This window comes from Prionailurus viverrinus, chromosome B1 (assembly GCF_022837055.1).
Source record: "Prionailurus viverrinus isolate Anna chromosome B1, UM_Priviv_1.0, whole genome shotgun sequence".
Classification (NCBI taxonomy): domain Eukaryota; kingdom Metazoa; phylum Chordata; class Mammalia; order Carnivora; family Felidae; genus Prionailurus; species Prionailurus viverrinus.
In genome coordinates, this window is record NC_062564.1 from 86061326 (window position 1) to 86079434 (window position 18109).

The 18109-nt window shown below is 35.8% G+C and overlaps 1 protein-coding gene across 1 annotated transcript in view; it reads left to right on the plus strand.

Annotated features, from left to right (window-relative positions):
* CLGN (calmegin) overlaps positions 1–17480 on the plus strand; it is a 50957-nt gene extending 33477 nt beyond the window's left edge. The window contains exons 8-15 of the mRNA XM_047856759.1: positions 1779–1968; positions 8365–8478; positions 8601–8751; positions 11054–11269; positions 12589–12714; positions 12939–13098; positions 14168–14268; positions 16937–17480. Coding sequence (XP_047712715.1) covers positions 1779–1968; positions 8365–8478; positions 8601–8751; positions 11054–11269; positions 12589–12714; positions 12939–13098; positions 14168–14268; positions 16937–17017 — 1139 coding nt within the window. The 3' untranslated portion in view covers positions 17018–17480. The remainder of the gene's footprint in view (positions 1–1778; positions 1969–8364; positions 8479–8600; positions 8752–11053; positions 11270–12588; positions 12715–12938; positions 13099–14167; positions 14269–16936) is intronic.
* Positions 17481–18109: the final 629 nt, after the last annotated feature.

An 18109-nucleotide genomic window follows, 5' to 3' on the forward strand; every position in this document is an offset into this window, starting at 1 on the left:
TTTTATTGTAAATTCATTTAAAATATTTTAATACAGTTTTAGACAAAGGTGTCTTTTCACATATTAGGATTTGTCATGTGCTTTTTTGTTTTTTCACGGTAATTTTTAAACATTTCAGTTGCAGAATTTATTCAGAACATTCTTTTCAAGATTTTTCTTGAGAAATGCCTTTTTTGAATTAGGAAGAATCTAGTACTTTTTTACATTTAAGATCTTACTCTTAGCTCTGCTTAAATCTTGACTTTTTCCCTATGTAGTAATATAGTTTTATAATCTCAGCTGCAGTAGAAGAGGAAATATTAGAGAAAAAAGGGAGAAAACACAGAGTGTTGCATTATATGAATTTGTATATAAATTACAGTATTTGATTTTGGTATAAGTAATTTGGCATTGTTTTTACTGAAACCTCTAGAGATTGTTCTTGCTTTAGAACTATTTCTTCAGAACGTGGTAGCCCGCTTACTAAGTCAGGACAATCCTGACATTCATTGATAGCTCCTACTTCTTTAGCTTATTGAAAAGCACATGTTAGACATCTATTTTCATCTAACATTCCTTCCAAAGATCTAAAATTTACCCAGTGACCATACCACCCAAGTTTACAGTGGAGAGAGCTTTTATTTTGTCATTACAATGGATAAGGGGTCCTTTATGAAACTTGGCTTGGATAGTTAGTTAATTAGTTTTAGAGATGAGGGAGGAGCAGAAGGAGAAGGAGAGAGTGAATCTCTTTTTTTTTTTTTTTAACTTTTTTTAATGTTTATTTTTGAGAGAGAGACAGAGCATGAGTGGGGATGGGGAAGGGGCAGAGAGAGAGAGAGACACAGAATCTGAAGCAGGCTCCAGGCTCCGAGCTGTCCGCACAGAGCCCGACATGGGGCTTGAACTCAAGAGCTGTGAGATCATGATCTGAGCCGAAGTCAGATGCTTAACCAAATCAGCCACCCAGGTGCCCCTGGAAAGAGAGAATCTTAAGCAAGCTCCATGCTGGGCTTGATCTCACAACTGTGAGATTATGACCTGATCTGAAATCAAGAGTCAGATGCTTAACCAACTGAGCTATCCAGGTGCCCCTGGCTTGGGTACTTTTAGAGAGCTAACATTCACCTCCAAACAAACATATGTGTAGACTTGAATATTTTCCATCAACCTTAAGATATTTTACACTACAGTGTATGCATCATTGAATTTGAAATATCATTAACTTGAAAATTTTCTAGGAAATGGTAGTCATGCATCAATGTTAATTTCCTGCTTTGGGTGACTAGATTGAAGTTATATAGGAGAATGTCCTTGTTTGTAGGAAATATACATTAAAACATTCAGGGATGATGTGTATGAGGTTAGTAAATTAATTTCAAGTGGTTCATGAAAAAATAAAGTTCTTCATAGTGTACTTGCAAGTTTTGAAGTTTGAGATAGTTTCAAAAAAGTTATTTTAAAATACTGAAGAAGATTGGGTTGACTTCTGTGATAATAAAAAAGTGAAGCTCACTGGTTGTGTGAGTCCCAAACTGAGTTAGCTATTGGATATTCCTTATTTGAGAAGTAATGGAGCATTTTATTAAATTATTACTTAAGACAAATTTTTCCCTTTGGTTTTAGGAAGCACTGTACCTAGTGACCTCAGCATATTTTGATTTAATATTTGATTATAATTCCTCTATTTCTGGTTAATAAAAAATTCTACTCATGAAATTTAGGGTAGTTTTTTATTTAGAAGATTATTTTTAAAATGTCAGTCATTATAGGTGTTATTTATTTAAATTGGTCTTTAGTGATGAATCCAGATGACACATTTGAAGTATTAATTGATCAAATAGTTGTAAACCAAGGAAGCCTACTAGAAGATGTGGTTCCTCCTATCAATCCTCCCAAAGAAATTGAAGATCCCAGTGACAAAAAGCCTGATGAATGGGATGAAAGAGCAAAAATCCCTGATCTTTCTGCTGTCAAACCAGAAGACTGGTAAGCAAAGAATTCAGTAGCAAAGCATTAGTTGGTATAATTCAGTAATGAGATATTACATATAAGTGAAGTTTACAACCAGTGAAACATATTCCTTTAACATCAAAATTACTTATTTTGACTATTTGGGGTGAAATAATTTTCTAAAATAGACTTTGTATTTCCTTGCCTTTTAATTATCTTAATTTTCATTTTAATTAATATTTTTTCAACATTTTTTCAATATTTTTTTTTATGTTTCCAATGCTGTGGGTGGGGGGCATTCCATGAATCTAAGACACCGACACTTTAATTTTAATTCCTAGTTTGATCTTTATCATGTATGTGTGTGCACATCTTATATAGTTAATTTTTTCAGTTAATGATTACTGGTTTTATTTATTTATTTATTTATTTATTTATTTATTTATTTATTTTTTTAAAATTTTTTTTCAACATTTTTAATTTATTTTTGGGACAGAGAGAGACAGAGCATGAACGGGGGAGGGGCAGAGAGAGAGGGAGACACAGAATCGGAAACAGGCTCCAGGCTCTGAGCCATCAGCCCAGAGCCCGACGCGGGGCTCGAACTCCCGGACCGCGAGATCGTGACCTGGCTGAAGTCGGACGCTTAACCGACTGCGCCACCCAGGCGCCCCTATGATTACTGGTTTTAAAATAGACATATGTTCAGCATCTTCTAAAGCCATATAGGATTCACTCGTACTAAATCCCTTAGCTGAGTATTTGTGTTGTTTTCATTCTATAGGATTATGAGTATTTGCCTTAAAAGAAATGTATTCAGTTCCTGAGTTCCCATAGCTTTGAGTTCAGATGGTGAGAGATGCCTGCTAACTCACTCTAACTCACAGAGTTCCTAAGGATCAGGAATCTGGGTGTGGCTAGCTGACTGGTTCTGGCCCAGGCTCTCTCCTGAGGTCAGAGTTCAGCATTCATCTGAAGGTCTGACTCTGGCTACTGGAGGATCTGCTTTGCTTTTTAACTGGCTAACGTGGCTGTTGTCAAGAAGTTTCAGTGCCTTGCCACTTGGGCCTCTCCTTAGTGTGCTCATGACGTAGCTGATGCCCCCCCTCCCCAGAGGGAGTGACCCCAGAGGGGGAGAGAGCACAGCCACAGGACTTGTAACATCTTTTTATAACCTAATCTCAGAAGTGACGTGTCATCACTTCAGCTGTATTCTGTTTGTCACAAGACTAACTCTGCCTGGTACATTTAGGAGGGAACTACACAAAGGTGTAAATATTAAGTATGGTTTTGCTATTTATTTTTGAGAGAGAGAGAGAGAGAAACAGAGTGTGAGTGGGAGAGGGGCAGAGAGAGAGGGAGACACAGAATATAAAGCAGGCTCCAGGTTCTGAGCTGTCAGCACAGAGCCCGATACAGGGCTTGAACTCAGAAACCTCAAGATCATGACCTAAGCTGAAGTCAGATGCTTAACTGATTAAGCAACCCAGGTGCCCCACTAAGTATGATTTTTAAAAGTTCTTTTCTTAGTTTACTAAGAGTTTTGTTTTTTTTCATGATTGGGTGTTGGATTTTGTAAAGTACTTTTGTGCATGCATTGAGATGACCATGTGGGTTTTCTCTTTTCTTCTTTTTTAAAAAATTTTAGAGAAAGAAACTAAGGGGGGACAGGGTAATAGAGAATCTTAAGCAGGCTCCATGCTCCGCGTGGAGCCCAACGTAGGGCTCGATCCCGTGACGGTGAGATCATGACCTGAACCAAAATCAAGAGTCAGACACTGAACTAACTGAGCCACCCAGGTGCCCCTCTTTTATTCGCTTAGTATGGTGAATTATATTGATTGATTTTCAATACTAGACTAAACTTACAGTCCACTTGGTCAGCAAGTGTTGCCCTTTTTATATTTGCTGGATTCTTAAATTTTTTTTTTAATGTTTATTTTTGAGAGAAAGAGTGCAAGCAGGGGAGGGGCAGAGAGAGAGAGGGAGACACAGAACTTGAAATTGGCTCCAGGCTCTGAGCTGTCAGCACAGAGCCCAACACGGGGCTTGAACTCGGGAACAGTGAGATATTTGTCTTTGATGATTCATGATTTGATTGTCTTACCTAAGAAATCTTTGCCCAAATGAATGCCACAAAGATTTGCTTTTTTTTTTCCTAGACAAATAATTTTGACTAAAACTCTGTTCTAAGTTAATTGTATGTAGTGTGAGATCTAAATCAAGATCAGTTTTTAAAAATAAGGATGTCTAATTGTGCCAGCACCTCTTATCATCATTAATGTCTATAATGATCTATGATGATAACTTTTATTTTACTAATAATATGGTAATTTGTGTTTTTTCTTGATGAATCTAGCTACAGGCTTATCGATTTTATTGACCTTTTTGAAGAACTGGCTTTTGTTTTATTTTTTTTCCCTCTATTGACCTTTGTTAAATTTTGTTATTTGTTTCCTTCTTCTTACTTTGGACTTAATTTGCTTCATTTTTTTTTTTTTGGCCTTATTTAGAAAATCTTTTCTGACAGAAGCAGCTGTAAATTTTCTCTAAACACTGCTTTAAGTGTGTTTTACAAATATATGTCACTTACAAGAACATTCAGTTCATACCGTTTTCTAATTTCATTAGTGATTTTTTTCTTTAATCCATGTGTTTTTAAATGTGTTGCTTTGTTGGCAATTATTTATGGATTTTCCAGATATGATTTTCATTTTGACTCCAAATTTTTAATTCTGTGGTCAGAAAATTTACAAATGTCAGTTGCATCAGGGTTGTTGAAAGCATCTACATATTTACTGGTTTTCAGTCTATTCTCTTACTGAGAGAAGAGTTTTAAAATCTTTTGATTGGGGCGCCTGGGTGGCGCAGTCGGTTAAGCGTCCGACTTCAGCCAGGTCACGATCTCGCGGTCCCTGAGTTCGAGCCCCGCGTCGGGCTCTGGGCTGATGGCTCAGAGCCTGGAGCCTGTTTCCGATTCTGTGTGTCCCTCTCTCTCTGCCCCTCCCCCATTCATGCTGTGTCTCTCTCTGTCCCAAAAATAAATAAACGTTGAAAAAAAAAATTTTTTTTTAATCTTTTGATGGATTGGTATCCCCTTTGAGTTCTGTTAGTTTTGCTTCATGTATTTGAAGATCTGTCACTATTTCTATTCGTAGTACTTCATGACCTCTTGAGGAACTAACCATTTTTAAATTATAGAATAATATCCTTCTTTATAAACTCTTGTAATACTCTTGTCTTGATGTCTACTTAGTCTCATACTAAGTCAACAAACACTTCTGGTTTCTTTTAAATCATATTTCCATTGAATATTATTTTCCTTTGTTTAACCTATATATGCCTTTATTTTTAAAGTCATTTTCTTGTAGGCAACCTATATGTGGTTCGTGTGTTTTAATTGGAGTGTTTTAAATTGTCTACATTTAATGTAATTATTAATATGATTGGATGGAAACATACTTGTTTTCTTGCCACTTGTGTTGTTTGTCCCATATATTCTGTGGTACTTTATAAAATATTTTTCCTGACTTCTTTTAGATTGAGTTATTTTGTTTTATTTTATTTTTAGTCTTGTATTCTTTCTTTCCTGTTGGCATATTGCCTTTTCCTCTGTGGTTTATTGTTTTAGTGGTTGCTCTAGGGTTTACAGAATTTTGCATTTCTAACTGACTTCAGTCTACTCTCAACTAATATTATATCACTTTATGTCTAAGTTAATCTTATCAGGGTCTTGTCATTTTCTCCTCCATTCTTTGTGCTATTATCATACATTTATGTCTATCCTATGAAGGCCACACACATTTATTCTTCACTCAGTATATTTTAGTCAGACAGTTATTAGGGGAAAAGTTGTTTTATTTACCCACATAGTTACCACTTAGGATACTCTTTTTGTGTAGATACACATTTTCATCTGTTACTATTTTTCTTCTGCCTGATAAAAATTCTCTCAATGTATTGGTACATGTCTGCTGTCATTGAATCCTCTCAACTTTTAAGTATCTGAAAATTTCTTTATTTTCCTTAATTTTTTAAAATGTTTATTTATTTTTGAGAGAGAGAGAGAGAGAGAGAGAGAGAGAGAGAGAGAGAGAGCGCACGAGCAGGGGAGGGACAGAGAGAGAGGGAGACACAGAATCCAAAGCAGGCTCCAGGCTCTGAGCTGTCAGCACAGAGCCCGAAGTAGGGCTTAAGCTCACGAACTGTGAGATTATGACCTGAGCCAAAGTGGGACTCTTAGCCAACTGAGCCACCCAGGTACCCCTCTTTTCCTTAATTTTTGAAAGGTGTTTTCACCATTATAGGTTGATAATTATTTTTAAAGTCATTTCTTGAGTTGTCTTGAGGCTTGCGTTGTTTCCAATGAGAAGTCAGTTGTTATTCTCATCCTTTTTCTCCTTTACCTAATATATAATTTTTTTTTTCTGTTTGGTGTTAAGATTTACTGTTACTAGTTTTCAACAATTAGATAGTGTTGTGGTGTGGTTGTGTGTGTGTGTGTGTGTGTGTGTGTGTGTGTGTATGCTTGCCTTGCTTTCCAGCTTTTTGGAATGTGACTGTATAGTTTGTATCAACTTTGGATAATACTTGTCCTCATTTTTTTTTCAGTATTTTTTCCATTTCACTTTTAGAGCGAGAGAGTGCTGCCAAGTGGGGGAATGGGGCTGAGGGAGAGAGAATCCTAAGCAGGCTCCACACACAGTGCAGGGGGCCCAATGCAGGGCTCAATACCATGACCCTGGGATCATGACCTGAGCCAAAATCAGGAGTGGGCCACTCACCAACTGACTGAGCCATCCAGGCACCTCCTAGCCTTTATTTCTGTAAATATTTATATGTGCCTCTCCATCTCTCTTTTTGAGACACCAAGTAAATGTAAGACTGCTTTATGTTGTCTCACAGGTCACTGAGTGTCTGTTCACTTTTTTAAGCCAATTTTTCTCTCTCTGCTTCATTTTAGAAAGTGTCGACTCCATTTCTTCAAGCTCTTGTGTGTAAACATTGGGGTTACTACTGACTCAGAAATTGAGTGTTGCTCCTGGATAACCAAAAGTGTTTCCTTGTTAATTCTCTTGTAGATAAAGAGAGATCCTGATTTATCATAAAAATGTCTTTGCATTCAAGCAAATAGTATCATAGGGAAGTAACTTCTGCAAGGAAGAAATAACAGTATGGTTGTTTTTAATAAATAAAAAGTCACTATTAATGCATAATTTTCATGAATTCATACTTTCAGAAATGGTAGGAGTACCTCCCTCCATGTGGATTTTCTTCCATTGTTTCATATTTCTTTACCTATAAAGAGTAAGCCTGGGAAGTAAGTTTGCCCTGAAATGAAAGAAACTGCTACTAATAAGCTCTTTCTAATTGGTGATGCATGTTAGAATTTGTTTTATAAACTGATAAAGGAAATGCTCCCTTAAATTTTAAATTCTAGTTACTCTGAGCCCTGAGAGACTCAAAAGTGATAGCAGGCAAGTATAAGTCTTTACATATAGAGAGTTGATTATTTGAGTTTATTTTGTTAGTAGATCTGTTTGAAAAATTACATGTAACCTCTTGTTTAAAATTCGTACTTTTCTATAAAGATGAAAATTATACTAGTAGTTTTATTCAGTACTTACTATGATTATGTTTATATACTTGAGAATTTATTTTCTAGGTATAATTTTTAATGAAAATATAAAAGTAATAGAATTAAATATGGAGAGTTTAAAAAAGAATAATATTAGAGTAAGGAAGACCTTTCCTAATATGACATAAAATTTAAGAATCATAAAAGAAAATATTAATAAATTTCAACTACAGAAAATGAATTGAGTATAACCAAAAAAACACCTATCATAAACTATATCAAAAAATACATGAGAAACAGGAAAAAATATTTTCAATTCAGACAGCTAATTTCACGTTAATTTCTAATATATTCCAGGATATTCATTATAGAATTATTTGTAATAGTAAATTTTTAGAAATACTAAATGTCCCTCAAGAGTAGTTAGTCTAAATAAATTATGGTATCGCCACAAATTAGAAAACTGTACAACAGTTAAGAATGAAGCAGATATATATTATATAAAACAGGGCTCACAGAGCAGTCTTGGCACATAGTAGGCTTCTAATATGTGTTTGTTGATGAATTGATGAATTTTTAAGTAAACAAAAACATACTCTGTATAGAATGCTATCATTTGTGTAAAAAAACCCAGTATATACCTATGTGCATGTATGCATGGGGCACAACAGGGAATATATACACAAGAAAGTAACAAGTTAGCAGAAGATTTTGGTGGATGAGAAATGGGGGAGATAGTAGACACAAAGACAGAAGGGTAGGAAATACCTTTTGGTATCTTCTGACTTCTGTAACATATGCATTTTTAAACTTTTTGAATAACTAATACTTGACACAAAATACTGTATTTTCAGGGATGAAAGTGAACCTGCCCAAATAGAAGATTTAAGTGCTGTGAAGCCTGATGGCTGGCTTGATGATGAACCAAAATTTATTCCAGATCCTAATGCTGAGAAACCTGATGACTGGTAAACAAACACTCTTCATCCTCAGCTGTCAATTTCATCCATTTCTTACTTGCTTTTTGTTACTGACTGACTGACAGGAGAGACGTGAGGTTACTATATTTGCTTTGTTCTAATTTCCTAAGGAATGAAGACATGGATGGAGAATGGGAGGCACCTCGTATTTCTAATCCAGCATGTCAAATTGGGTGTGGTGAGTGGACACCTCCCATGATAGATAACCCCAAATACAAAGGAGTGTGGAGACCTCCAATGATAGATAATCCTAACTACCAGGTAATAACCCACTTCTTCCAATTCCATAGTAAAGTTTAAAATGCTGTGATATTTCTATTATATATTTAGTTATTGATAATGCTGTGTTAACTTTTAGAAATTTGATTTGTAATAGTATACTTTAGCTATCTTAAGCCAAAGGAGGGGTGCCTGGGTGGCACTCAGTTGGTTAAGTGTCTGGCTTTTGTTTCAGTTCAGGTCATTATCTCAAGGTTCGTGAGTTCAAGCCCCACATGGGGCTCTGCACTGACAGCACAGAACCTGCTTGGGATTCTCTCTCTCCCTCGCTCTCTGTCCCTCCCCAGTACGTGCACAGTCACTCTCTCTCACTCTCCCACAGAATAAAGAAACTTAAAAAAAAAAAAAAGTAAAAGAAAATAGACTCCAACTAATTTATTTATTTAAAACATTTTTTAATGTTTATTTATGTTTTGAGAAAGAGACAGAGTGTGAGCAGGGGAGGGGCAGACAGAGAGGGAGACACAGACTCTGAAGCAGGCTCTAGGCTCTGAGCTGTCAGCACAGAGACGGACACGGGGCTCGAACTCATGAACCGTGAGATCATGACCTGAGCTGAAGTCAGACGCTTAACTGAGTCACCCAGGTGCCCCTAATTTATTTTAAAAAGTAGAGTACTCTTGGGGCGCCTAGGTGGCTCAGTCATTTGGGAATCTGACTCTTGATTTCAGCTGGGGTCCATCTCCCATGGTTTATGGGATCGAGCCCCGTGTGGGGCTCTGTGCTGAGGGCATGGAGACTGCTTAGAACTGCTCTGCCCCTCTCCTGCTCATACTCTCTCTCTCTCAAAATAGATAAACTTTGGGGTGCCTGTGTGGCTCAGTGGGTGAAGCATCTAACTCTTGATTTCAGCTCAGGTCATGATCTCATGGGTTCATGAGTTTGAGCCCCGCATCAGGCTGTGCACGGACAGTGCAGAGCCTACTTGGGATTCTTTTTCTCTCCCTCTCTCTCTGCCCCTCCCCTACTCGTTCTCTCTCTCTCTCTCACACAATAAATAAACTTTTAAATAAATAAACAAAAAGAAATGCAGAATCTCAGGTCTCAAACCTACTGAGTCTAAGTCTGCATTAAAAAAAAAAAAAAAAGTAAAGTATTCTTGGGGCAGTGGCCAGCTCAGTGCATAGAGCATGTGGCTGTTGGGGTCACATAAGTACAAGCCCCACATTGGGCATAGTCTACTTTAAAAAAAAAAGTAAAATATTCTTTATGTAATTTTCTGGAGGAATAATATTAAGGACTAAACATCAGTCACTTCATACTATATTTTTCTCTGTTAATCGATGATCACTCTGGAACCAAGTTCCAGTTTAGAATTAAATATAAGAAATGAGTTCTGATCAGGAGACCTCACATTGTACATTTTAGTAATTGATGCCTGTGCTTAATTGATGTACTCCTTATTTTCTGGTGTTATTAAACTTTGGCTTTTTTTCAATAATATCAGATGTCTTTTGAGTGTACCTGGATTTTGGGGTCGAATCTCTATGTTATGCATTTTACCCTGTAGTTTTATCTAATTATTCATTGACATTTTCTAACATTTATTATACATAGGCAATTGCATATTCTAATTGTTTCCTGTGAGGTTTTTTTCATAGCATTTATCACAGAATGCTTATTTTGGTAACTTTTTAAATGTCTCTTTCACTACTTTAAATTTAATAATAGAGGAACCATGTCTCTCTTGATCATCACTCTATCCCTAGTATCTGGCATAGTGCCTGGTGCAGAATAGACATACATGATGGAAGAGTGAGTCAGTCAGTAATCATATTGTTGAATTTTTTTGATTTGGCTGAGTTTAATCATTTAAGATTTAATGGAACTTTTATGTTGAATTTTTTTTTGAGGTGCAGAAAAACATATCCATACCCATCATTGGTATATGTTAAAGGAATGGCTTCATATTTAGCATACAGTAATCTCTCTGATTTGGGCAATTTTAATGACTTCTTGCTTTTAATAACTTTGCTAAAGGTAAAAAATATTGTCTAAAATGGTATCACTTGTGAAATTTAATTACTCAAGTTTCTTTGTGTGTTGGATTTTCACTTTGCCATTTTTGGAGTTTAAAGTCAGTTTTATTCATAGGGAATATTGTGTACAGAATGAGAAGAAAAGTTTTTCTTTCCAATGACTTGCTGATGAATTAACATCAGATAAGATTTTCTTTTTTCTCCAAATAGTACTGCTGATTTCATTCAACAGCAACAACTTCTTGAATAGCATTTATAATGACATTGTTTTATTTGAAAATGTCTTTAATTATTTTTTCTTCCAGGGAATCTGGAGTCCTCGAAAAATTCCTAACCCAGATTATTTTGAGGATGATCATCCATTTCTTCTGACTTCTTTCCGTGCTCTTGGTTTAGAGCTTTGGTCTATGACCTCTAATATCTACTTTGATAATTTTATTATCTGTTCAGAAAAGGAAATAGCAGATCGCTGGGCTGCAGATGGTTGGGGAGTGAAAATAATGATAGCAAATGCTAATGAGGTACAGTATTTACCATAGAATAATAATAAGACTTCGTCCTGGTTATAGGTTATACAAATGGCCCTAAAAGGTAAATAAATATGTAGTCATTAGTAAATGCCAAAGAAATATACTTAAATAATTTTATGTAGATAAAATACTTAGCTTTACTATATTATAACTTCATCATGAACTATATAATGAACTGTATGTGTGTACATTTTTCATTCATTAAATTATGATAGCATAATGTGATTTAATTGCTTACTTGCTATTTATAAGGAGACTACTTAATATCTTTGTCACCTTATCAATTCAAGGCCTAAGTAGTAACAGTAATCTAAATATTATTCTTTATTCATTGTAACTACTTTTCACTTAGAGGAATATAGGGAACTTTAAAATTTATTATTATTAAATTGTGTTCCAGTATTTTTTACCCAAATCTTAACACTATTTAGAAACATTAAGCTAAGTATTTCAACACAATGCATCTTGGAGAATTTATCTTTAAAATCAATTACTGTAAAGAAAAGTACCTCACGTTTGGTTTCTTTGGACATTAGCAAAAGCCATCAAAAGAGTAGGTAAAGAGATTTTCACTTTGAAACTTTCTTAACCAAAGCTTTTAATGAATTTATATTTTATTTTAATAAGAGAAACAATTTCCTTGTGTATGAAATTTGTTAATAAAAAAAACGCAGTAATTCCCAGGTTGATCTTATTAATAAGTTCTTTAAAAGTAAAGAATGAGGGGCACCTGGTGGCTCAGTTGGTTAAGCATCCAACTCTTGATTTTGGCTCAGGATGTGATCTCGCTGTGTGGGTTTGAGCCGTGCGTTGGGCTCTGCATTGACAACGCAGAGACTGCTTCGGATTCTGTGTCTCCCTCTCTCTGTGTCTCTCCCTTTCTCTCTCTCTCTCTCTCTCTCTCTCTCTCTCTCTCTCTCTCTCTCTCTCATAAATAAATAAATAAATAAATAAATAAATAAATAAAGAGTTATCAGAGCATTATATACTTCTAAATGAAAGAGAATACATCCATAGAGAGTTCTATCCTGAAGTTTACTAAAAAATAAAATTGTCATAATTCTTGCTGGTAAGTTAGTAATTTCTACCTACGTAGTAACATATCTTCTACTACAAAGTTTCAAACAGTGATACATGCTAATAGAGTTTAAATTGTACAGTGCATAAGATGGGAAAATATTTTTCGCTTAGAAGTTCATCACTCCTTAATATGAAACACCTACATAAAGTAAGTTGTTTTTAATAGATTGTATTTCCTAATGAATGTTCATAAAATCTGAATTTCATGTTTATGCCTATTTCTTCTATAGCCTGGTGTATTTAAACAGTTAATGGTAGCTGCTGAAGAGCGCCCATGGCTTTGGCTCATTTATCTTGTGACGGCAGGGCTTCCAGTAGCATTAATTGCTTTATTTTGTTGGCCAAGAAAAGTCAAGGTAAAGAAATTGAATTTCCTTCAACTTAAAATAAATCTCTTAGTATGTAGGAGTCCTATGAATTGAGCAAGTGATTTCTTAAGAGTAATAAGCTAAATAAATTTCCTGTAAGTTTTTACTGTGTTCACTATGTTTAATATCAGTTATTGCAAAAAAAAAAAAAAAACTTTTTAAAAAATAGGGCTTTGTTTTCACTAAAAATAGCTTCTGTTAAACTACTACAGAAAAAATATGAAGAGTCAGAGTATAAAAAAACTGACATATGTAAACCACAAACAAAGGGAGCACTAGAGCAAGAAGTGAAGGAAAAGAAAGCCATCCTGGAGAAACCAGTCGACTTGGGAGAAGAAAAAAAGCAAAGTGATGGTGAAAGTCTTGAAAAAGGTAGGATAATGATATAGAGTTATAACGGGAGTCCTTCCCTCCCCCCCCCACCCCCACAGCAAAGCTTGTAAAAAGAGCAGATTATCTAGTAAACAATAGCTGTTGCACTTGCTTATTGTCAAATATGTACCTTCTGAATCCCCAGAAGGTGCATGCCTGGGGCAGAGAGGAGTGATGGCCCCTGGCCTGGGTTTGCACCCTGATAGCCATCTGCTTACAGTTTTTGTTCTCTAAGAAGAAAGAGATTTAGCTATCTTTCAGTTGCTTGGGAGCCTGGATCCAGTGTGTCCTAGCTTTTTGCAGGGACTTTTCTTACCTCCAAGAACATAGATGAGATGGGAGGTACAGAGAGCACAGCCTCTCAAGGAGAGGACTAGGTTTAAGGCAGGTGATTGCGGAAACAAATTCAATAGCAAGTCTTTCAGTGGCTGTCGTGTATCAGATAGTCTATCATACAGAATGAGTAATTTAGTGTCCCAGAAGGATTGCTGAATTATATGTCTCCTTCCCACCCTACACTAAAACTCCTAAAGATGTTAGAACTGAAGAACTGAGGCTTTTTGGTGGGTCTCCATTGAGACTTTCTTTCACTCATCTAGGTAGAAATAAAACTATTGATATTTGCCAGGTGTCCCAAGTCAGGTTCCAGATTGAGCCCCCTACAACTTAAATTACGCCTTGAGCACTGTTTTTAACTTAAGAGTTGATGAAAGAGTTGACTTAAAAATCGTACTCTCAAAAAAATACACACACATGTATATTTACATGTATTATATATATGACAATGTGTGTCCATATATATACACATACACACAGATACATTTGCTTTTCATATTACATGTAAACTAAATGCTTAAGAATTTCTTAAGCCTGTCCCTTCCCTCAAATATGATTTATTTATAAAATATGGTAGAATAATGAGTGTTTGCATTAATTTTTAGAAATTTCTAATAGTAGAAATTGCTTTTAAATATTGGAATCTAAATAAATCCCCCTTACTACATTCAATACTTCTCAGTAGCAAAATTCTAATTCAAGTCTTTGCCTGTAATAAAAATCTATATTCTAGAAGAGGAAGGTGAACCTGAGGAAAAGAGTGAAGAAGAAATTGAAATCATTGAAGGACAAGAAGAAGGTAATAAATCAAATAAATCTGGATCAGAAGATGAGGTAAGCAGCTCTTTAACGGAAGATAAACCATTTTTTATGTATGATTGTTATCCATCAACTATTTTAGTAAAAGCAGTCTGGTTTGTGGAGAATTTTTTCCGTGTTTATCCCAGGTTTCATAGGAGCCTCCATATTGTTTTTAAAATGTACCCATAGGGGCGCCTGGGTGGCTCAGTCGGTTGGGCGGCCGACTTCGGCTCAGGTCATGATCTCGCGGTCAGTGAGTTCAAGCCCCGCGTCGGGCTCTGTGCTGACAGCTCGGAGCCTGGAGCCTGTTTCAGATTCTGTGTCTCCCTCTCTCTGACCTTCCCCCGTTCATGCTCTGTCTCTCTCTGTCTCAAAAATAAATAAATGTTAAAAAAATTAAAAATAAATTAAAAATAAATAAATAAATAAAATGTATCCATAAAGAAGGCAAGAAAATAATTTAATCATCTTAACCCCTGATAAGAAACAGCATAAAGTGTGGAGTTTACAAAATCCAGAGAGCTGCATCTGTAAAATATTATGACTTTATCATTAAAGTATTCTGTTGAAAATGATTATAAACAGACCACTTGAATATTTAAAAGGTAATTCTGTTTATTTTAAGACAGTTTTCTTTACACCTATTGTAAAAACATTCTTTTTGTCTGAATAATTTGTCACATTTTGTAATATTTCATTCATTGAGTAGTTGAGTATTATCTGCCTGATACGGTGGTTTGTTTTTTTTCAAAGCTTTAATAAACTAGTTTTCCCATTAATTTGATCCATCTACCCCTTTTTGTATCCTGATATATAACAGAACTTTCCACAGTGCCTCTTTTTAGGCAGTTATGGAATCCGAAACCATCCAGGATATGAGTCAGAACCAGAGCTTTCTCTTTTTGCCCAGCATGTACCAAAGGCCTATTTTCTCTGTTTGCTAGCCCTTAGGAGCTACGTGATCTTACCCCAGTCACCGTCCTCACCACCCTCATTACTCAGTGCTGGTAGGGTAAAAGCACAGTTTTGCCTGGTCTACTACATGGGATGACATAAAGTTTCTATTTTGTGAGTTTGAAGAACTCTCAAACTTGTTTCATTGTTACCTGTTTTCTAAAGCTTATTCAGTATATATACTTGGTGACTGGTCTTCATTGCCTCGTGAGGTTTTAGGGGAACCTTAGTCTGAATATCTGTATCTAGAGGAAGCTGGGTGAAGATAATTTCCTGCAGGATAGGATTTTAAATAGTCATTGTTTCCCCTGTCACTCTCTTAATAATAATAATACTTGCACTCATTCATTTGAATATGTGTCTAGTTATATTTTGCTTCACAAAATATTTTGTGCACCTTTAAAAATATCCTGGGGCACCTGGGCGGCTCAGTCGGTTAAGCATCTGGCTTTTGATTTTGGCTCAGGTCAAAATCTTACGGTTGTGGGATCGAGTCCCACGTTGGGCTCCATGCTGGGTGTGGCGCTTGGTTAGGATTCTCTCTCTCCTTCTCTCTCTGCCCCTCCCCTGCTTGCTCTCTCCTTTTAGAAAAACAAAACAAAACAAAAAAACCTGAATTCTGTCTTTGTCTTTTACTCTTCTTTTATGTCAGTGAGCTAAAATTAGCCAACTTTTTATATAGTATGACCTTGAAAAGTAGTAAGTGTTTTGTATAACACCATATAATACCTTCATTTTTTTTTTTTTTTGAGAAGGGGGGGCAAATGAGTGAGAGGCAGAGAGAGAGAGGGAGAGAGAAAGAGAATCCCACAAGGGGCAGAGAGAGAGAGAGAGAGAGAGAAGTAGGGCTCATGTGAAGCAGGGCTCGAGATCATCCAATGCAGGGCTGAAACTCACAGACTATGAGATCATGACCTGAGCTGAAGTCAGATGCTTAACCAACTGAGCCACCCAGGCGCCCCCTTCATTATTTTATTTTGTTACACAAGTTTAATTCATGTATGAATGCTTGTTCTGGGAGGGTAAGGAAAGAAAAACCCCAAATTATAAATCTGATGTTTCCTTTTCCGCCTCCTAATTTTTCTCAAAGTACTGTATGCCAGAAGTTCTGAAAAAGTCTCTATAAATCCAGCTCAGCAATTCATTACTTATGGAACTATTGTGATGAAGTTAGTGTTGACTATCCCACAATGAAAATGTCATACAACCTTTAGTTAACCATGACACTGAGATTAAATTCTAAATGATAAAATAAAATCATGAGTAGAGTTGTTAGCAGTATTTCTTGTCAGATGCATATTTGGTAAGCAGAGTTATTCTAAAATGTAATCATGCCAAAAGATGAACAAAACACATTAATTTATGTACACATTTTTGATCAGCTTCATGAATTAAAGAACACATATAAGGTAGCGTTTGATTGTTACATTTTTTTTTTAATTTTTTTTTTTAACGTTTATTTATTTTTGAGACAGAGAGAGACACAGCATGAATGGGGGAGGGGCAGAGAGAGAGGGAAACACAGAATCGGAAGCAGGCTCCAGGCTCTGAGCCATCAGCCCGGAGGCCGACGCGGGGCTCGAACTCGCAGACCGCGAGATCATGACCTGAGCCGAAGTCGGACGCTTAACCGACTGAGCCACCCAGGCGCCCCTGATTGTTACATTTTAAAGAATAAGAAATATTTACTACTATCTACTAGTTACCCATTGTATGAAAATAAACATTTGCATAATTCTTTCTCCAGATGAAGGAAGCAGATGAGAGCACAGGATCTGGAGATGGGCCAGTGAAGTCAGTACGCAAAAGAAGAGTGCGAAAGGAATAAACTAAATTCAAGTATTTTTAATTCGTGAGCGAGACATTTGGCATTCTAAAATCAGTGTGCCATATCTGAACTTGAGTCACCTGCACATTTTTCTAATACCTAGCAATGTTATTCTTTCAGACATTTATTTTAGTCTTTCTTTTCAGGAGGAAAAAAAAAAAAACTTTGAAGTTACCTGGTCTTTGAATTTAGAATAAAAAAGAGTGGCACGTTGTATATCAGATTTAAGAGAATAATGTCATTAGACGTTACAGAGTTTTAATAGTTTGGAGAAAGAAGTTTTGGTTTGTACAGAGCAAAATAATATGCAGCAGCTTCACGGCTATTGGAAAATCAGTTATTGGAATTTCCTCTTAAAACAGCTCGACGACAATATAACCGGCAGTTGTACAACGAAAACGAGAGTGTGTTCTGTTGTACAGAGCTAAACGCAATAAAGTTTCTGCATGCTTGTTTGATTCTATCAACAACTGAAAGTGTCGTATGTGGCCCCCATTTGCCTAGTTGTGTCAAATTATAGTTATGGTCCATTGTTCGCTTAAATTATAGATTCCGTTAAAGAGGTGTTTTGTTGACAAGCCAACAAAACAAATGTCTAAGTGTCATTCGCAGAATCACTGGTTAGTAGTGCATCGTATTTTACATCTGAATACAAAGATAATAGCTGCATCAAAATAAAATGGTGTACAGATGTTTTTTCAGCTTTTATAATTGTTTTATGCCAGAATGGCTTTTACCCTGCTCAGAAGATTGCTTATGCATACATCGCTCTTGAAAAGAAAATTTAAACATTTTTTCTTCTTTAAATTGTACCCTCTTGAATAGGAAAATTATTGGGTAGGGGGCTTGAAATTATTTTCTTTTTTCTTGTCATTAAGAAATTCTAATATCAATGCTTTGTATTTTTATCTTGCTTTTTTCCTAAAATTCAAATCCATTTTAAGTCTGTTATATCATCTGGCTTCAAAGCCATCTCTAAAGTAGATAGTAGATATTGCTCCTCTTTTTAAAGTAGTTATCAGAAATCACAGAAGTGCATCATAGTGGAGCTGTGCATTCCATTTAAAATATCTTAAGAACTTTTTATGTTTG